Genomic DNA, 16,177 nt, shown 5'->3' with positions numbered 1-16,177 from the left:
AGTTTAGGTATTTGATCTGTTTTGAGGTGGTGGTTTCTTTTGTTGTTGTTGGTTGTTTCTTTTTTTGTATGGTGTAAAGTAAGGAAAGGTCTAACTTCATTTTTTTTTTTTTTTTTGCATATGAATGTCCAGTTTTGTCAATACCATTAGCTGGACGATAATTTTAATATGCGAATGAAGATACTTCTGCTCACAGGAGTTTTTGAGCCTCAGTGTCTGGCTACAGGGTCTGCTTTAATATGTAGGAGGAGGAGATTCAAGCCTCTTGCTCCATTATGGGTAGACAGCACACTACAGGGAGCTTCCCTGAGGGAACTTTCTGTGTACTGTTTCTTAGAAATCTGTAGGAACCATTTCAAGTGACATGGAAGGAGGTTATCAAGGTAGGATTAGAAACATGTATTTATTATGCTACTTACTATGCAGTCTTCAGTTATATATGTGTTATTATTTTACAGAAGGCTTCATTGGACAAAAATTCCTTGTTAGTCTTTTTTTTGAGAAGGAGTTTCGCTCTGTTGCCCCGGCTGGGGTGCAGTGGCACGATCTTGGCTCACTGCAACCTCCGCCGTCCAGGTTCAAGCCATTCCCCTGCCTCAGCCTCCCAAGTAGCTGGGATTACAGGCATGTGCCACCATGCTTGGCTAATTTTTGTATTTTTAGTAGAGGAGTTTCACCATGTTGGCCAGGCTAGTCTTGACCTCCTGACCTCAAGTGATCTGCCAGCGTTGCCCCTCCCAAAGTGCTGGGATTACAGGTGTGAGCCACCTCGCCTGGCCCCTGTTAGTGTTTAGTATGGTTTCTTTTTTGTAGGGGGAGTGATTTTTTTGTGTGTGCGTGATTTTTATTGTACCCATTTCTCATGGTATGGAAAAAAACAGGATTTCATACTCTTAACAGGATACCCTGCACAAGGTGGGAAAATATACCTCATGTTTTAAAGAAAAATAGTTTAACAAATGGCTTTCATCTTGGTTGTACTCCAGACTTGCTGCTGCTTCATGCTTTTCCAATTGTGCCACAGGCCTGATCCCTTAGCATGTGTGCAGCTGTGGGCTAGAGCGTTGAAAGCAGGTCCTGTGTCTCTTTCCTGGTGAACTCCACAGGGACACAGCTGCAGGTCTTTTGTAACGCTCTGTATATGCACAGGAAATCCCTTACAACCCACTCTGTTAGATCTCATTTCCTCTTCGGTTATTTGCCCTCTGTGGTCTCTGGGTGTCAGCCTGGCCTGCCTTTTCAGGGTTCAAGGAGCTGCTGGATTGGTGCCCTCTTGTGGTCCGCCTTTGATGTGGTTGGGATCTTGGGAGCTGAAGGCAAAGAAAGGACAAGTGAGCTACCGAGGAGTAAGGAAGACATGAAGTTGAGAAGATAACATAGGGAAGTTAAAAAAAAAAATCTTTGGTTGAGGAAATTGTTTCTGAATATAACATGATAAAATCAGTTTAGGTTAATCAGTTTAACTGCATCAATAAAGAATTTCTTTGCAGAACACTACTTAAAAAGACAGTTAACTAGAAAGAATTTGTGATGCAAATGAGAAATGGCCAGTTTCCTTAATATATAAAAAGCTTTTATAAATCAATAGGAAATAAAAGACCAATAAATCAACAGAGAAGTAAGGACAGGATATCAACAAACCAGTTCCAGAAGAACAGAAGCGTTTTAGGCATATACATAGTCTTTTTTTTTTTCTCTTTTTGCCAGCTGCTCTAGCCAGTTTACTTATTTTTTATTTTTATTTCTTTGAGACAGGGTCTTGCTCTTGTCACACAGGCTGGAGTACAGTGGTGCAATCTCAGCTCACTGCAAACACCACCTTCCAGGTTCAAGCGATTCTCCTGCCTCAGCCTCCGAAGTAGCTGGGATCATAGGTGTGTGCCACTATGCCCAGCTAAGTTTTGTATTTTTAGTAGAGACAGGGTTTTGCCATGTTGGCCAGGCTGGTCTTGAACTCCTGATGTCAAGTGATCTGCCCGCCTTGGCCTCTTAAAGTGCTGGGATTACAGGTGTGAGCCACCATGCCTGGCCGTCTTTTAGGCATATAAAAGATGTTTACCCTCACTTAAAATAGGACAGCAAATTAAACAGACCAAAGGTTAGATATCATTAAGAGTGAGGGGGAAATAGTACATTATATATAAATTGTTGATGGTGGGGGCTAACTGGGCATATATATGGAAATTTTTAAAAATGCAGATTCTTTGCCCTAGCAAATCCACTACTGGAAATCTATTCTACAAATATATATGTATATCCATACATTAAGTTCATTTTAGAAAAAGTTGAGACATAATTTATGTCTGTCAATGGAGACTAGCTGCAGTTCCTTCATATAGTGGAATACCTTGAAGCCCTTAAAAAGGAGGCAGTCTTAAAAGTATTGATAGGATAATCTTTGAGATATATAAGTGAACGAAGGTGCAGACAGCATGTATTAGTGTCTGTGTTTGAAAAAAATCATTCACACATGGTTTTATATGTAGGGGCTGCCTCTGAAGGGATGTACACGAAACTGAAAACAGTAGCTGCCAGAGAAGTGATCAGCAATCCGGCTGGGAGATAGAGTAGGAAGGAGACAGGCTTTGTGCCTTATACTATTTTGTACCCTGTGAATTTTGCATCACGTTGGAGATGCAAAAAGCAACTACCTTGAAAAGGGCAGTCGAGATCAAGTAGAGTAAGATATTTATTCAGCGCAATGTTAATTATAAAAAGTAAAGTAAGTAGAAAGACCAGGGTAGGAACTACCGAAAAACAAACCAACGAACAGAAAAGAAAACTAAAAAAACCCCCAGAATTTCATGTCTGGTTTTAGGTTGCCACAATTTAATAATGAAGAAGGGACAGATTATAGAATTCTGAGATAGAGAATAGAGAGATACAATAAAATGTAGTTATCTTAAAAGAAGTCAGTATGCAATTGATTGAATAGACTTCACCCCTCACTGGAGGAATATCTTGCCCACATAGGGAGGGAAGAAACTGATGGCCACCGTCTTGGACACAAGCTACCATGCATGCATATAAACATGGAAAAATGCTTGCCAAAATGGTAGCTACATTTATTTCTAGCAGTAGGACTTAGCCAATCATTTCTGTCTTTGTTTTACCTACTTGTACTTTTTAGAAAAAGATTATTACGTTCATTTTTTAATAATGAGAAAAAGTGAAGCTTCCCATTTCTGTGTGATTCTTTATATCTTCCTGACCTTCTCTTTTTTCACTTCTTGCAGTGTGAAAACCCTTTCTCCTGTTGGGCTGTCGTAGTTCATCATCAGTAAAACCTCCATATTCTCAACCCTTTCTTTTGAGTGTCCTTTACCTTTTCTGTCAAAAACTTGCTCTTTCCTGATTTCCCTGTTTTTCCTGCCAGGCCTCAGGAGAAGCTTTTCCCACATGCTGCTTATCTTTGGGCCTTAGTGCCGAGACGTGGGGGATGGTGCTTCCTTATTACTTCCTATTTCTTTCAAACCATTCTCCCTCCCTCCCTCCTGCCTAAAACACCAGCTTTGGATCTCACATCACCAGAGCCACTCACTACTCCTGAGCTATTTCTCTGTGATTTTATCTCCTACCTTATTGTCTCTTTCTTTCCAGTATCACTGCTTCCTTTAGTTCTTGGCAATTTCAGTGTAAACATAGGTAATGACTTTAGCCGTTGTCTCTCTCTACCTTAGACCTTATCATTACCAGTAATTGCAGTCCTCCATAACCTTAATTTCATGCATCCCATCCTCTGAGGACAACCTTCTATTTTATGAATTTACTTCTCTACTACTTTTATTTTAAAAACAAAAGAGACAGGGGTAGGTGGGAACTTGATTCTGCCCTCATAAGCACTGATTCTCTGGGCTCCACAATCACCTGGGCCATTTCCTGGGCCACCCAGCCTGCTTCTTGAGGGAATGCTTTGTGATTTGATTGTTTATAGATGTTATGCTAGACCCCTGTTGACTCCAATAGGGATGACACCATGTTTGAGAGACTGAAGAAAAGACCCGGAGATATCAAATGAGACATAGGGTTTATTTGGGGGACTCACGTACAGAGCCGTCCAGTGGCAGCGGGCTTGGCAGGAAGCATGCTGCTACCTTTTGTAAAAAACATGTAGCTCATATAGCATTTTCATTTAGCATCCTCCCCCTGGCAGCCTCCCAAAACAAAGGTCTCCATCCCCTGCGTTAAAAGGGATAGGGCAGGGATTTGGATGTCTTTAATAGATAAAGACTGAATCTCCAGGTTGGCCACTCTCAGATTTCTTAGCCTGGAACTCCAAACCAACACTCTTCTCATTCTTAGGATATGCTTCAGCTATGGCTATCAGGTGCCTCTGCCATAAAACAGGAAGATTTTTTTTTTATGTAAGAATTCCTTTTCTTCCATCTATAGGTTGTTAAAATGGAAGATTTGTTTTATCGAGGACATGAAAGGCATTGCAGTTGCTTGGGCATTCTAGAAGAGGGTGCTGTCCTTTGCCCTGGTGTTTTCTTAGGTGGCTGTGGCAGGAACACTAACTCTAAGGAAATGAATGCTTTTTCTTTCCTGGTACATAATGTATGAACACTAGTGTGTTGTTTTAATTGTGTAGTGTGGTTTAATAGTATGATAATGTAGTTTTGTGCCATTTTATAGACGTGAAGAAAATAAAACTAATGGGCATGAATTGATGAAGTTTTCAACTGAGTTACCAAAAAAAAAAAAAAAAAACAAAAAACTTCCTAATGGACTTTCCTGGAAAGATTTGTCTAAATGAAAATTTGGTGGATCTTAAAGAAGAGAATAATTTTTATTGAACATATAGTTTGTGCTAGCCACTATCTTAGGCATGTAGCTTATTAACACTTATGGCCCATTTGTGGAACAGATATGGTTACCTGCAGTTTAAAACAAGGATGCCAGTGTTCTAAGAGGTTGAGTTGCCCGAGATATCACTGGTATGTTAGAGTCAGGAATCAAGCCAGGTCCTGTGTGCCCTGCCCAGCCTGACTTTAAAGGACTATGTAGGGAAACTCTCTGAAACCACATTTTTCCTTTGCTCTCACACCACAACAGTTAACACGGAAGACTTCTGTGACCGATTGTGGTGAGAGAGGGGGGATTTCCTCACACAGCAAGGCACAGACACCAGTTGAGTGTCCTCCAATTTACTTGCTACACTATTTACCTGGAGATAGTGTCAAATCCCACAGGTTGGAAACTCAAGTCTCTAAAACTGCCCCTGCCTCCTGCAGACATGCAAACCTGAGCCTCTGGAACTTCTGATTGATTGACTTCAAGTCGAGGTTCCCATAACCCCCTCTTTGGGTTTGATTAATTTGCTGGAGTGGCTCACAGAACTCAGGGAAACACTTATGTTTACTGGTTTATTATAAAGGATATTTTGCAAAGGACACAGATGAAGAGACGCACAGGGCAAGGCATGGGGAAGGAGGTGCGGAGTTTCCAACCCCTCCCTTGTGTGCCACCCTCCAGGAACTTCCAGGTGTTCAGCTATCCGGAAACTCCCTGTACCCAGCTTTCTTGGGTTTTTTGGAAGCGTTCCTTCCTACAGTGCTTAGCCCTCTCAGGGGAGGGTTTGAGACCCACAATCTGAATGGTGGGGAAAGATTAGATTCCTGCCTCGGGCCAGGTGAAAGGAAGGCAGGAAAGAGATTCTGTTTCCTGACCCAACATTATCACAAAAGACTGTAACAAGGGCTGTGGGAGTTATGGACCGGGAACCTGGTTGAAAACCATTATAAATCATGACACCACAAGGACCTATATTTTGCTTTTTAGGACATTGTAGTAGGTGGGTAGTTTTCATCCTCTTGCTTTTTAAAATCTATCTTGCCCAGAAGTTTATTGGGCATTTCTATGGAAACACAACACCTCTCTTAAATGGCAGTTTCACACATCTGCAGCCTAGTAATTGCTACTCATTTTGAAGACCCTGAAGCACACCACTGGATCTGGAAGTGATGTCTTAGTCACCAAGGAAACAGTAGATTAAGTCCTGTGCTCAGTATAGTTTTACTTCTAAGTTGAGTATTTAGTAAGTATGATAAATTATTAACCAGGATATTTGATGAGGTAGACATGCCTATATTCCAGATAGCAACAGTTTACCATTAGAGCAAACAGAAAACACCAGGAAAAATTCTGCAGGACAAATTCGTAAAATGCAATGATACATCTTTATGACATATATCCTCTGTAAGGAGATAAAAACAATGTATGTACAGGAGTGTACATAAATAAAAGTTGAAGAAAGTACATCCTCTGTGATTTAAAAAAAGAAATTGAATATACCCATTAAAAAAGTGACAGGTGTATTAGTTTTCTATGGCTATAGTAACAAATTACTGCAATCTTGATGAATTAAAATGACAGATTCATTCTCTTATAGTGCTGGAGGCTGTAAGACTGAAATTTAGGTGTGGGCAGTGTTGGCCTCTTCTGGAAGATCTGAAGGAGACCCATGCCTCCATCCTGTCTCCCAGCTTCTGCTGCCATTTCTTGTATCACCCCAGTCTCTACTTTCACCTTTATATGGCTTTCCCTCATGTCTCCGTGTCTTCACCTTTTCTGTTTCTTAGAAGGACACATGTCATTGGGTTTAGGGCCCACCCTAATTCAGGATGATCTCATCTCAAGATATTTAACTTAATTACATGTGCAAAGACCTTTTTTCCAAATAAGGTCACATTTTGAGGTTGGGGGAGTTAGAACATGATCGTAGATTTTGGGGGGCAACAATGTAACTCACTTATAACTGGTCCACTGACCCCCCAAAATTTGTCCTGTGTGCAGAATGCATTCACCTCATCCCAATTGATTATTAACACTGCTTTGTGAGGAAAAATTAAGAATTTTGAAAAGTGAGAGGCTATACTTCTGGGATAAATAAAAAGACAAATGGCAGAAGATGGATAGTTGCTAATCTTTTTTTTAGATAAACATTTGGTTTTGAGATAGTTTTAGGTTCACAAACACTTATAAGAAATAATACAGAGAGATCCCATATTACAAAAGACACCGGGATGTTGACGTTGATACAGTGAAGATACAGAACATTTCCATCACTACTGCTGTTTTGCTCTTTATTACCTGCCCTGGATTTCCCGCCCCTCCACTGCTCCCTGTCCCTAACCGTGGTCCACCACTAATCGTTCCACAATTTTATACAAATATAACCATACTGTATGTAACCTTTTGGAATTGCCCTTTTTTACTCAGCACAATTCTCTGGAGATTCGTGCAGGTTGTTGTGTGTATCAGCAGTCGTTCGTTTTTATTGCTGAGTAATAGTCCATATGGATATACCGTAGTTTAACCATCGGCGTAATGAAGGCCATCTGGGTGGTTTCTAATTTTTGGCTCTAACAAAGCTTCTATGAACATTTGTGTATGTATTTTTGTGTGACTGTGTTTTCATTTCTGTGGGATCAGTACAATTGCCAGATCATATGGTAGTTTAGTTGCATGTTTATTATCTTCTTTAATATGCTTTTTTTAAAGAGCAGTTTTAGGTTCCTAGCAAAATTGAGGAAAAGATAGAGATTTCTCTGATTCCCCTTGGCCCAACACATGCACAACCTCCCCTATTATCAACACCCCCCATCAGAGAGGTACGTTGGTCACAGTCATGAACCTACATTGTCACATCCTTATCAACAAGTTCATAGTTGACGTTAGGGTTCACTTTTGCTGTTGTACATTGAGTGGGTTTGGACAAATGTATGATAACATGTTATCCACAATTATAACATCATACAGAATAGTTTCACTTCCCTAAAAAATCCCCTGTGCTCTGCCCATTCATCCCTGCCTTTCCCCTAACCCCTGGCAACCACTGATCTTTTTGTTGTCCTCACAGTTTTGCCTTTTTAAGAATGTCATATACTGTAGTTGAAATCATACAGTATGTGACCTTTTCAGATTAGCTTCTTTCACTTAGCAATATCCATTTAAGGTTTCTCAGTGTCTTTTCATGGCTTGCCAGCTCATTTCTTTCTTTCTTTTTTTTTTTTGAGACAGAGTCTTGCTCTGTCACCCGGGCTGGAGTGCAATGGCGCAATCTCGGCTCACTGCAGTCTCCACCTTCCGGGTTCAAGCGATTCTCCTGCCTCAGCCTCCTGAGTAACTGGGACTACAGGTGCGTGCCACCATGCCCAGCTAGTTTTTGTATTTTTAGTGGAGACGGGGTTTGGTGAAACCCCCTCTGGCCATGTTGGCCAGAGTGGTCTTGATCTCCTAACCTCGTGATCTGCCCACCTTGGCCTCCCAAAGTGCTGGGATTACAGGCGTAAGCTGCCGTGCCCGGCTGCCAGCTCATTTCTTTTTAGCACTGAATCACATTCCATTGTCTAGCTGTACCACAGTTTATTCATTCACCTACTTTAGTACATCTTGGTTGCTTGCTTCCAAGTTTTGGCAATTATGAATAAAGCTTCTATAAATACCATGCGCAGGTTTTTGTGTGAACATACATTTTAAACTCCTTTGGGTAAATACCAAGGAACATGGCTGCTGGATTGTATGGTAAGACTGTTTAGTTTCACAGGAAACTGCCAAATTGTCTTCCAAAGTGGCTATACCATTTTGCAGTCCTACCAGCAATGAGTGAGAGTTCCTGTTGCTCCACATCCTTGTTAGCACTTGGTGTTGTCAGTGTTCTACATTTTGGCCATTTTAATAGGTATGTAGTGGTACCTTGTTTTAATTTGCATTTCCCTGATGACAATAGATGTGGAACATCTTTCCATATGCTTATATGTCATCTATATGTCTTCTTTGGTGAAGTGTCTGTTAAGGTCTTTAGACCATTTTTTGTTAGGTTTGTTTCTTATTGTCGAATTTTAAGAGTTTTGTGTTTTTATTTTTTGTTATATTTTGGATAACAACCTCTTATCAGGCATGCCTTTTGCAAATGTATTCTCCCACCCTGTATCTTGTTGTCATTCTCTTGCCAGGATCTTTTGCAGAGCAGACCACCATGCTTGGCTTGAGGTTCATTTTTTTGGTCGATGGATATCCATTCAGTTGCTTCAGCACCACTTCTTGAAAAGGCTGTCCTTCCTCCACTGAATTGCATTTGCATCTTTGTCATATCAGTTATTCATATTTGTGTGGGTCTGAAATAAGAGTTTGGCCCATATCTACTGATAGTTGTGCCAGTTTCACAAATTAATAAAAGAAAATCATTATATTCAAAGGATGTTTGCTTTTTATTATTATTTATTATTATTATTATTATTATTTTGTCAGTAGTAGATTAGCCCTGAAAATTTATGATGACTTCCAGTGTGATGAACTTACTCCTCCTTATACAGTAACATGGTCTATGTGGCTTTGGGAGTTCTTTTCTCTTTTCTCTTTTTTGATTCTTGGAGTTTTGGGGCCCTGGAGATGGTAGTGAATGACGAATTCAGCAAAACTTAGAAGGGAACAGTCGAGGGAATTGAGACAGCCAATAGAGGACTTGAACCCCTTTCTTCAAATGCTATGAAGAATAAATAATAAGATTAGTTTTCAAAGATGTGAAAGAGACTCTGAAAAAGGAACGGAAGTGGGTGCTTGGCATTGCTTTCTCTTTCCTTCCCTGTTGCTCTGTATTTGGGCATTAGATATGGGTGCTGGAGGAGAAATTAAGAAGAAAATTTTAAAAATCTTGATAACTAGACAGTCTGATTTCTGATTTTCCAGTTTAGATAAGGATTACTGGATGGAGGAGTTAACTAAAATATACTTTGTACAACAAAGCACTGTTGTGCTGTTACATCCACATTAAATGTTTACTCATGTGCGGCCTGCAATTTGGAAAGATTCGGCAGAGGATCCAACTGGCACACTGTGCTCTCTTGATCTATTCAGTTTTTTAAGAACAGAGGAAAGTCAGCTTTCGTTTTGTGTCTCATACCCAGAAGGACTTCAGTTCTTTCTTTCAGTACATAATTTCTGTAATAAGCATATTATCTTTGCTCAGTAAACAGGTCCCTAGCAAGTGGGTGGGTTTTGGTGTGTCACCCAGGACAAGGGGCCCAGTTTGTTGTTTTTCACTATCCCAACTTGCCTCTTAACGCTCAAGTAAAAGGGGAAAGAAATAGGCCCAGCCTTACTTGCACCCACAAGTCAGTAATAATTAATCTTCCAGCAGGTCTCCTCTTTGTTTCTGCTTCTTGGAGAGGGCATCATAAGCAGCAGTTCACCAAAGTTAGCAACAAGCCTAGATCCATTCAGTTTTTTTTTGGGGTGTGTGTGTGTATGTGTGTGTGTGTGTGTGATGTCTTTTGTGTTTGTCCTGTGGGGACAAATACAAAGTAGGATCCATAGACTCCATATTCAGGCTTAGAATAAAGACTGAAATTAATCACTATTCTATATGGAATAATCTTAATTCAGTTGCGAGGGATACATTGCCCCTTGAATCTCAAGCATAGCCCTGTTTTGTGTTTGCTTGGTGGTAGCTGTTAACCAGGCTCTGGGTGAGCCTAGAACTTGGTCTCACATGAGCAGTGTAGATACCTCTCTGCCTTTTTGTTTAAGATGATGTAGCAGGCTGGGCGCGGTGGCTCATGCCTGTAATCCCAGCACTATGGGAGGCCGAGGCGTGTGGATCACTTTGGGTCAGGAGTTTGAGACCAGCCTGGCCAACATGTTGAAACCCCGTCTCTACTAAAAATACAAAAAATTTGCTGGGTGTGGTGGTGCACACCTATAGTCCCAGCTACTCATTAAGCTGAGGCAGACGAATTGCTTGAACCTGGGAGGCAGAGGTTGCAGTGAGCTGAGATCACGCCACTGTACTCCAGCCTGGGCGACAGAGTAAGACTCTGTCTCAATAAAACTAAAAAAAAAAAAAAAAAAAAAAAAAGATGATGTAGAAGAACCGTAGTTCTCATTTTTGGCCAGTTTGCCTTCCAGATTTTCTCTGTCATGTTTACCTATATCTTTTACATGGTTATAGTCAGAGTATTTGTACTATATTCTCCCCTGTCCTCATATGTACTTACTCAGGGTTTTTGTTTGTTTGTTTGTTTTCTATCTTGATCAATTTCACTGTAAGTTTATTACTTGGCATGAGGGTAGAAATGTTGATTCTTACTCTACTGCTTTAAAATGGGTTTACCGGTTCACAGCACAACAGCCGGCATGAGTGTACCAGTTTTGATATGGTGAGGTTTTAAACAGTTGGTCTGCTCATTTCTGCTCCCAAAAGCACCTACGTAGGCTCATCTGTTTCCCAGAGGATTAATCCCAGCCCCCTTAAGCATGGACTTAGATACCATTTTCAACCAAAGAATGAGTTGTAGGGAATCAGAAGTGACTTACCTTTCTCTTTTCCTGATAAAATATTTATCAGAAAAATTAACTTCTAAGGAAGCCCAACAAACGTGCTTTGCAGAGCCCCCCAGGGAGTAAATTACGGAGCCTTGCTGAGAATGTTTTGCTCGTGGTGGTTCCAGTATATTCAGTATACACATGTTGGCACTACACCCCTGCTTGTAGGGTTATTGTGGCTCTTTTCTCACCAGAAGATTTCCATCCCCTTCTGATGGTGGCAAGACAAGTCAAAGCAATTGTGTGGTGGCGAAGAGCATGCATCTTGAAGCCAGCCCACCTGACTTTGAAGACAGACTCAACTGTTTTTCAGACGTTTGACTTTGGTCCGAGTCATTTAATCTGCTTCTCTGACTCAGTTTCTTCTTATGTAAAGTAAAATAGGGGTAATAAGAATACCCACTTCATAGAGTTGATTTGAGGATTAAATATAACCAAGTATATGTAAAGCCTTTAGAATAGTTCCTGACATATAGCATGTTCTGTGTGTTAGCTATTATTATCATCACTCAGTTAATTTTGAACCACTTAATTTCCAAGTGCTGGTGAGTCTAAAGAGCAGAGCCAAACATGTAATTACATAAACCCAGAAGTGAATTTTTCAAATGTCTTTTCTAGTAATAGAGCTTAATGAGATTGGCACTTCAGGGAAAAGTCCTAGGAACTTGTTTATGTTGGTGACTGTTGATCAGCCAGAAGATCTCTGAGACGCAGTCTAACATCTGCATCTTTCTAGGCTGGACTATCTTTGCGGCACCAACAGATGGATCAGGAATTAAAACTGGGAGCTTCTATTGTGGGGACTCTTTCATCTTCTACTGTTAATAGCCTTTTGGGTTTCCCTCTCCTGGGTACTACTTTCTCTACGGAGAGCTTGGTCTGTGGCACAAACAGGTGCCGAAAGGGGGAAGAAACACCTCTGGGTAAATATCTGGAGGTCGGCAGGTGACAGAGCAGTGGTCTGGGGACACTGGTTCAGGTGTATGTTCATCACCCTATCCTTTAAAACTCACATGGAAATGACTTGGCTGATAAGTTACTTGTGGTTCCTGTGATAATTAAGGCAGCCTGTTGGACCAGGACAAAGGATTTCCTCAGCTTTCAAGAGAACTTTTCTACCAAGAGCCATATACTAAGGTGTGCTGGTTACGTGAGTGTTGACCTCAGTATTAGTATCGCTTCTGTTGAAAGTGACAGAAAACCTCTAAAACAGGGTTTAAAGATAGTGTACCTCATTATTTCAGAATGTTTGTGCTGCTGTAACAAAATACCTGACACTGTGTAATTCATGAAGAACAGAAATTTATTTCTCACAATTCCAGAGGCTGGGAAGTTCAACATCAAGGTACTGGCAGGGTTGATGTCTGGTGAGGGCCGCTGTCTGCTTCCAAGGATGCACCTGGTTGCTGAATCCTCTAGAGGGGACTAATGCAGTGTCCTCACATGGCAGAAGAGCAGAAGAGAATGAATCCACTCCCTCAAGCCCTTTCATAAGGGCCCTCATCACCTCCTATAGGCCTACCTTCTAGTACAATCACATCAGCAGTTAAGTTTCAGCATTTCAGCATGTGAATTTTGGGGGGACACATTCAGACCTTAACACTCACTCTTTTGTTTTTTTTTGAGACAGAGTCTCGCTCTGTCACGAGGCTGGAGTGCAGTGGCATGATCTCAGCTCACTGTAACCTCTGCCTCCCGGGTTCAAGCGATCCTCCTGCCTCGGCCTCCCAAGTAGCTGGGACTACAGGCGCGTGCCACCACGCCCAGCTAATTTTTTTGTGTTTTTAGTAGAGACGGGGTTTTACCATGTTGGCCAGGATGGTCTCGATCTCTTGACCTCGTGATCTGCCTGACTCGGCCTCTCAAAGTGCTGGGATTATGGGTGTGAAGCACTCACTCTTAATGGATCTCAGCTCTAATTATTTGAATCTTGGGCTTTTATTTAGCTGCTCTCCCATCCTTGGTTAGAATGATAGCAGTGCTGCAAGGTGGCTGCTTGAGCTTCAGCTATCAAGTCTTCATTTGAGTCAACAGGAAGGAATGTCAAAAGGGAACAGTTGCATAGTCATGAGGAACTGCAAAGGTGGCTGAAAAATGCAGTCTGTGTGCCCAGCTAAAATTCAAGGACTGATGGCTTGAGTCCAGGAGTTCGAGGCTGCAGTGAGCTAAGATGTTACGACTTCAAAAAAGACTTCTGATAAATTTTGACATTTCTATTTAACAGACATTTGGGAGACACACCCCCACCCCCCAGTCCAGGTGCCTGAGAATAAAAACTTAGTCACACTATTGGTCCTTGTGCTCCAAAAGCACTTCAGTTATTTGATTGACCCATGGCTGCTTTTTGGTACTGGAGAGCCTTATTAGTAATTTAGTGAGTTTCTAATTTAGATCCTGTATATGGTGGCATGGGTGGGTGGTGGTGATTGTATTGTAGCTAGGAGCTCCTAGTCAGCAATGCATGGGCTCTGGGGCCATCCATGACTTCAAGAATAGATGGCCTAGGGCAACCCACTTGGGTCCCCTTCCATGCTGTGGAAGCTTTGTTCTTTCGTTCTTCACAATAAATCTTGCTGCTGAAAAAAAAAAAAAAAAGAATAGATGGCTTTGCAGATATTCCAGGGAAGCATTTGAGTGACACTTCTCTATTGTGACACTTAATCAGTTGGATTGGAAGTTGAGCCAGCAGGTTTGAACCTTGTTCTTAGTTTTAAACCAGGGCAAATTACTGGTGCTTTGGTTTTCTAATGCCTGTAAATTAGAGCTTCTGAGCCATGTGGGGAGCAACCCCTACCCGCAAAGGAGTGATGTAATGTCTGGGGGCTGCAATGGTTTTTTCCTTTGAGATGGATACCATATAAGCTAGTGGTGATACTTACTTTATGATAGTGACAGGGAAAGCTACTGCCAAGAGTAATTGATATGACCCACACATAGTCCCAGAGCCAAGGAGCTAGATGGGGTCTTCCTGCCTGAGGAGGCCAAGCGTCTGGCCTTCAAGCATTCTTCTCTGCTGTGATGTTGTTTCCCATCCTGAAAAGCAGGGAGGAAATGATCAATCAGTGTGCCTCAACCTGGAGCCGATTGGCTGTGGTTGCTAGGTTTTCTTCCCTCTGAGCAGCCCTCCCTGTGATTCTGAAGCAGCTCATCTGGAGTGTTACAACAGACATCTTGATGGGATTCAAAAATGTTGGGCAACATGGTTATCTGGTCTTCTTCTGTAAGGATGACTGTGAGATGTGCCAGCCCATTCCCGTAGGGACACACCTAACCCGACACCCTCCCAAGGGCTGAATTGTTCTGAGCTGTCCGGGCTTGGGCTATGTCAGGTTCTGAGCACTGAAGTGCAGTGGAGGGTATATGACAAAGAGGCGACAGAGCTGATTGCCCTGCTTGTTTTCTTTTATTCATTCAGTGGTCTTGGAACTGGCCAAGAGGATTTTATGGATTAGATCCTGGAAGACACACACTAGAACTAACATAGTAAGATTGTGTTTAGGCTGTCAGAGCCACCTCCAGGGTGAGAACGATTTTAGAGAAATATCCTTTGTGTAGCAATACAGGAACCTATGCTGGCTCAACAGCTGCCCTTTTGGAAACTGCCAGCTGAAGGGGACTGTTGATGAGCTGTTTACTGCCACTGGGGCTTCCCAAATGGGAAGTCTCTGCTAAAGGAGTTCATTGTTCAGCATGTCTAGTGGACTCTGGCTCCTAACAGCTGGATTCTTTTGAACATAATAAACATTTCTAGAACAGGTTTTCTTGGTGAGCTTTTAGCTTCCTTTTAATAGGCACATCACTTGCCTGCCTTTAGTTCTATGAAGTTCAACATAAATGTTGACTTTAGTGATGCAGTGGGACAAAACAGTATTATATTTCTCATCAGTTTCCTCCCTGTCTCCCTTCCCCTGTCATTGTTTTCCAGAGGTAAAGTACATTTATGGAGAACATCGGGGTGAATGCCAAAGCAGCTTATGTTCTAAAATAGTGAAAAGAATTGTGCAGTTGGAGTTAGACCTATGGTTTGAGACTCAGCTTTGGGACTGAGCAAATCATTTCACGTGATCAATTTTCTAAGCTTCAGTTTCCTCATTAGGAAAAAAGAAGAAAAAGTAATACTTGTTGTAATGGAATTAAATGAGATAATGTCTTCAGAATGCCATGTAAGTAAAGAAATTGTGAATCACCTTCACTGATTTGTTCCATAGATTTTGTTTTTTCCTTTCTTAAAATACCTTGTATTGACCTTCACCTAACTTTGTATTTGGACAACACGCCACAGTCCTAGCAGACCTTTAACCCTCCCGACTCCAATTTCAGTAATGTGTTAGAAGTGGCAGGGACAGAATATATTCTGGATTCATTCACTAAATATAGAGATATTATACAAAATGAAGCTGAACTCACGCTCCAGTGGGCAGTGTCAGTTTGCCTGTGAGACAGCCCTATGCAGCTGCAGCCACTAAGTGTCTAGGCACTGGAGATGGACTGCTAGAGTGGGAATCCTGGCTCCATTCAACCTCTCTTTGCCTCTATGTTTGCCATCAGTGGTGTGGATATGATAATAATTCCCATCACATAAGCTTGTGGTATGCAAATGAGATCATTTTAAAGTGCTGAGCCCAGTACCTAGCATATAGAAAGAAATGGGGCTTTTATTATAGTAATAATAATTTTTAATTGTGGTAAAATACACATAACATAAAATTTACCATCGTAACCGTCTTTAAGTGTACATCTCAGTGGTGTTGAATATATTCACATTATTGCATGACCAAATTCCAGAACCCTTTCATTACGTAAAATCCATTCAACAACTCTTCATTTTCCCCTCCCCTCAGCTCCTGGCAAC

At 41.4% G+C, this 16,177-nt stretch overlaps 1 protein-coding gene across 2 annotated transcripts in view; it reads left to right on the top strand.

Annotated features, from left to right (window-relative positions):
* The window catches only part of UCK2 (uridine-cytidine kinase 2), an 84,411-nt gene that overhangs the window by 42,643 nt on the left and 25,591 nt on the right, over nt 1-16,177 (top strand). The window contains exon 1 of one of the 2 annotated variants that reach the window (XM_055364853.2): nt 15,250-15,488. The exons of the other annotated variant lie outside the window; for it this stretch is intronic. Within the exon in view, the coding sequence (XP_055220828.1) occupies nt 15,453-15,488 (36 nt within the window). The 5' untranslated portion in view covers nt 15,250-15,452. Of the gene's footprint in view, nt 1-15,249; nt 15,489-16,177 lie in introns of those variants that run through there. 2 annotated transcript variants of the gene reach the window in all.

The sequence above is a fragment of the Gorilla gorilla genome, chromosome 1, assembly GCF_029281585.2.
Source record: "Gorilla gorilla gorilla isolate KB3781 chromosome 1, NHGRI_mGorGor1-v2.1_pri, whole genome shotgun sequence".
Taxonomy (NCBI): domain Eukaryota; kingdom Metazoa; phylum Chordata; class Mammalia; order Primates; family Hominidae; genus Gorilla; species Gorilla gorilla.
This window is presented reverse-complemented; position numbering and strand designations above follow the sequence as displayed.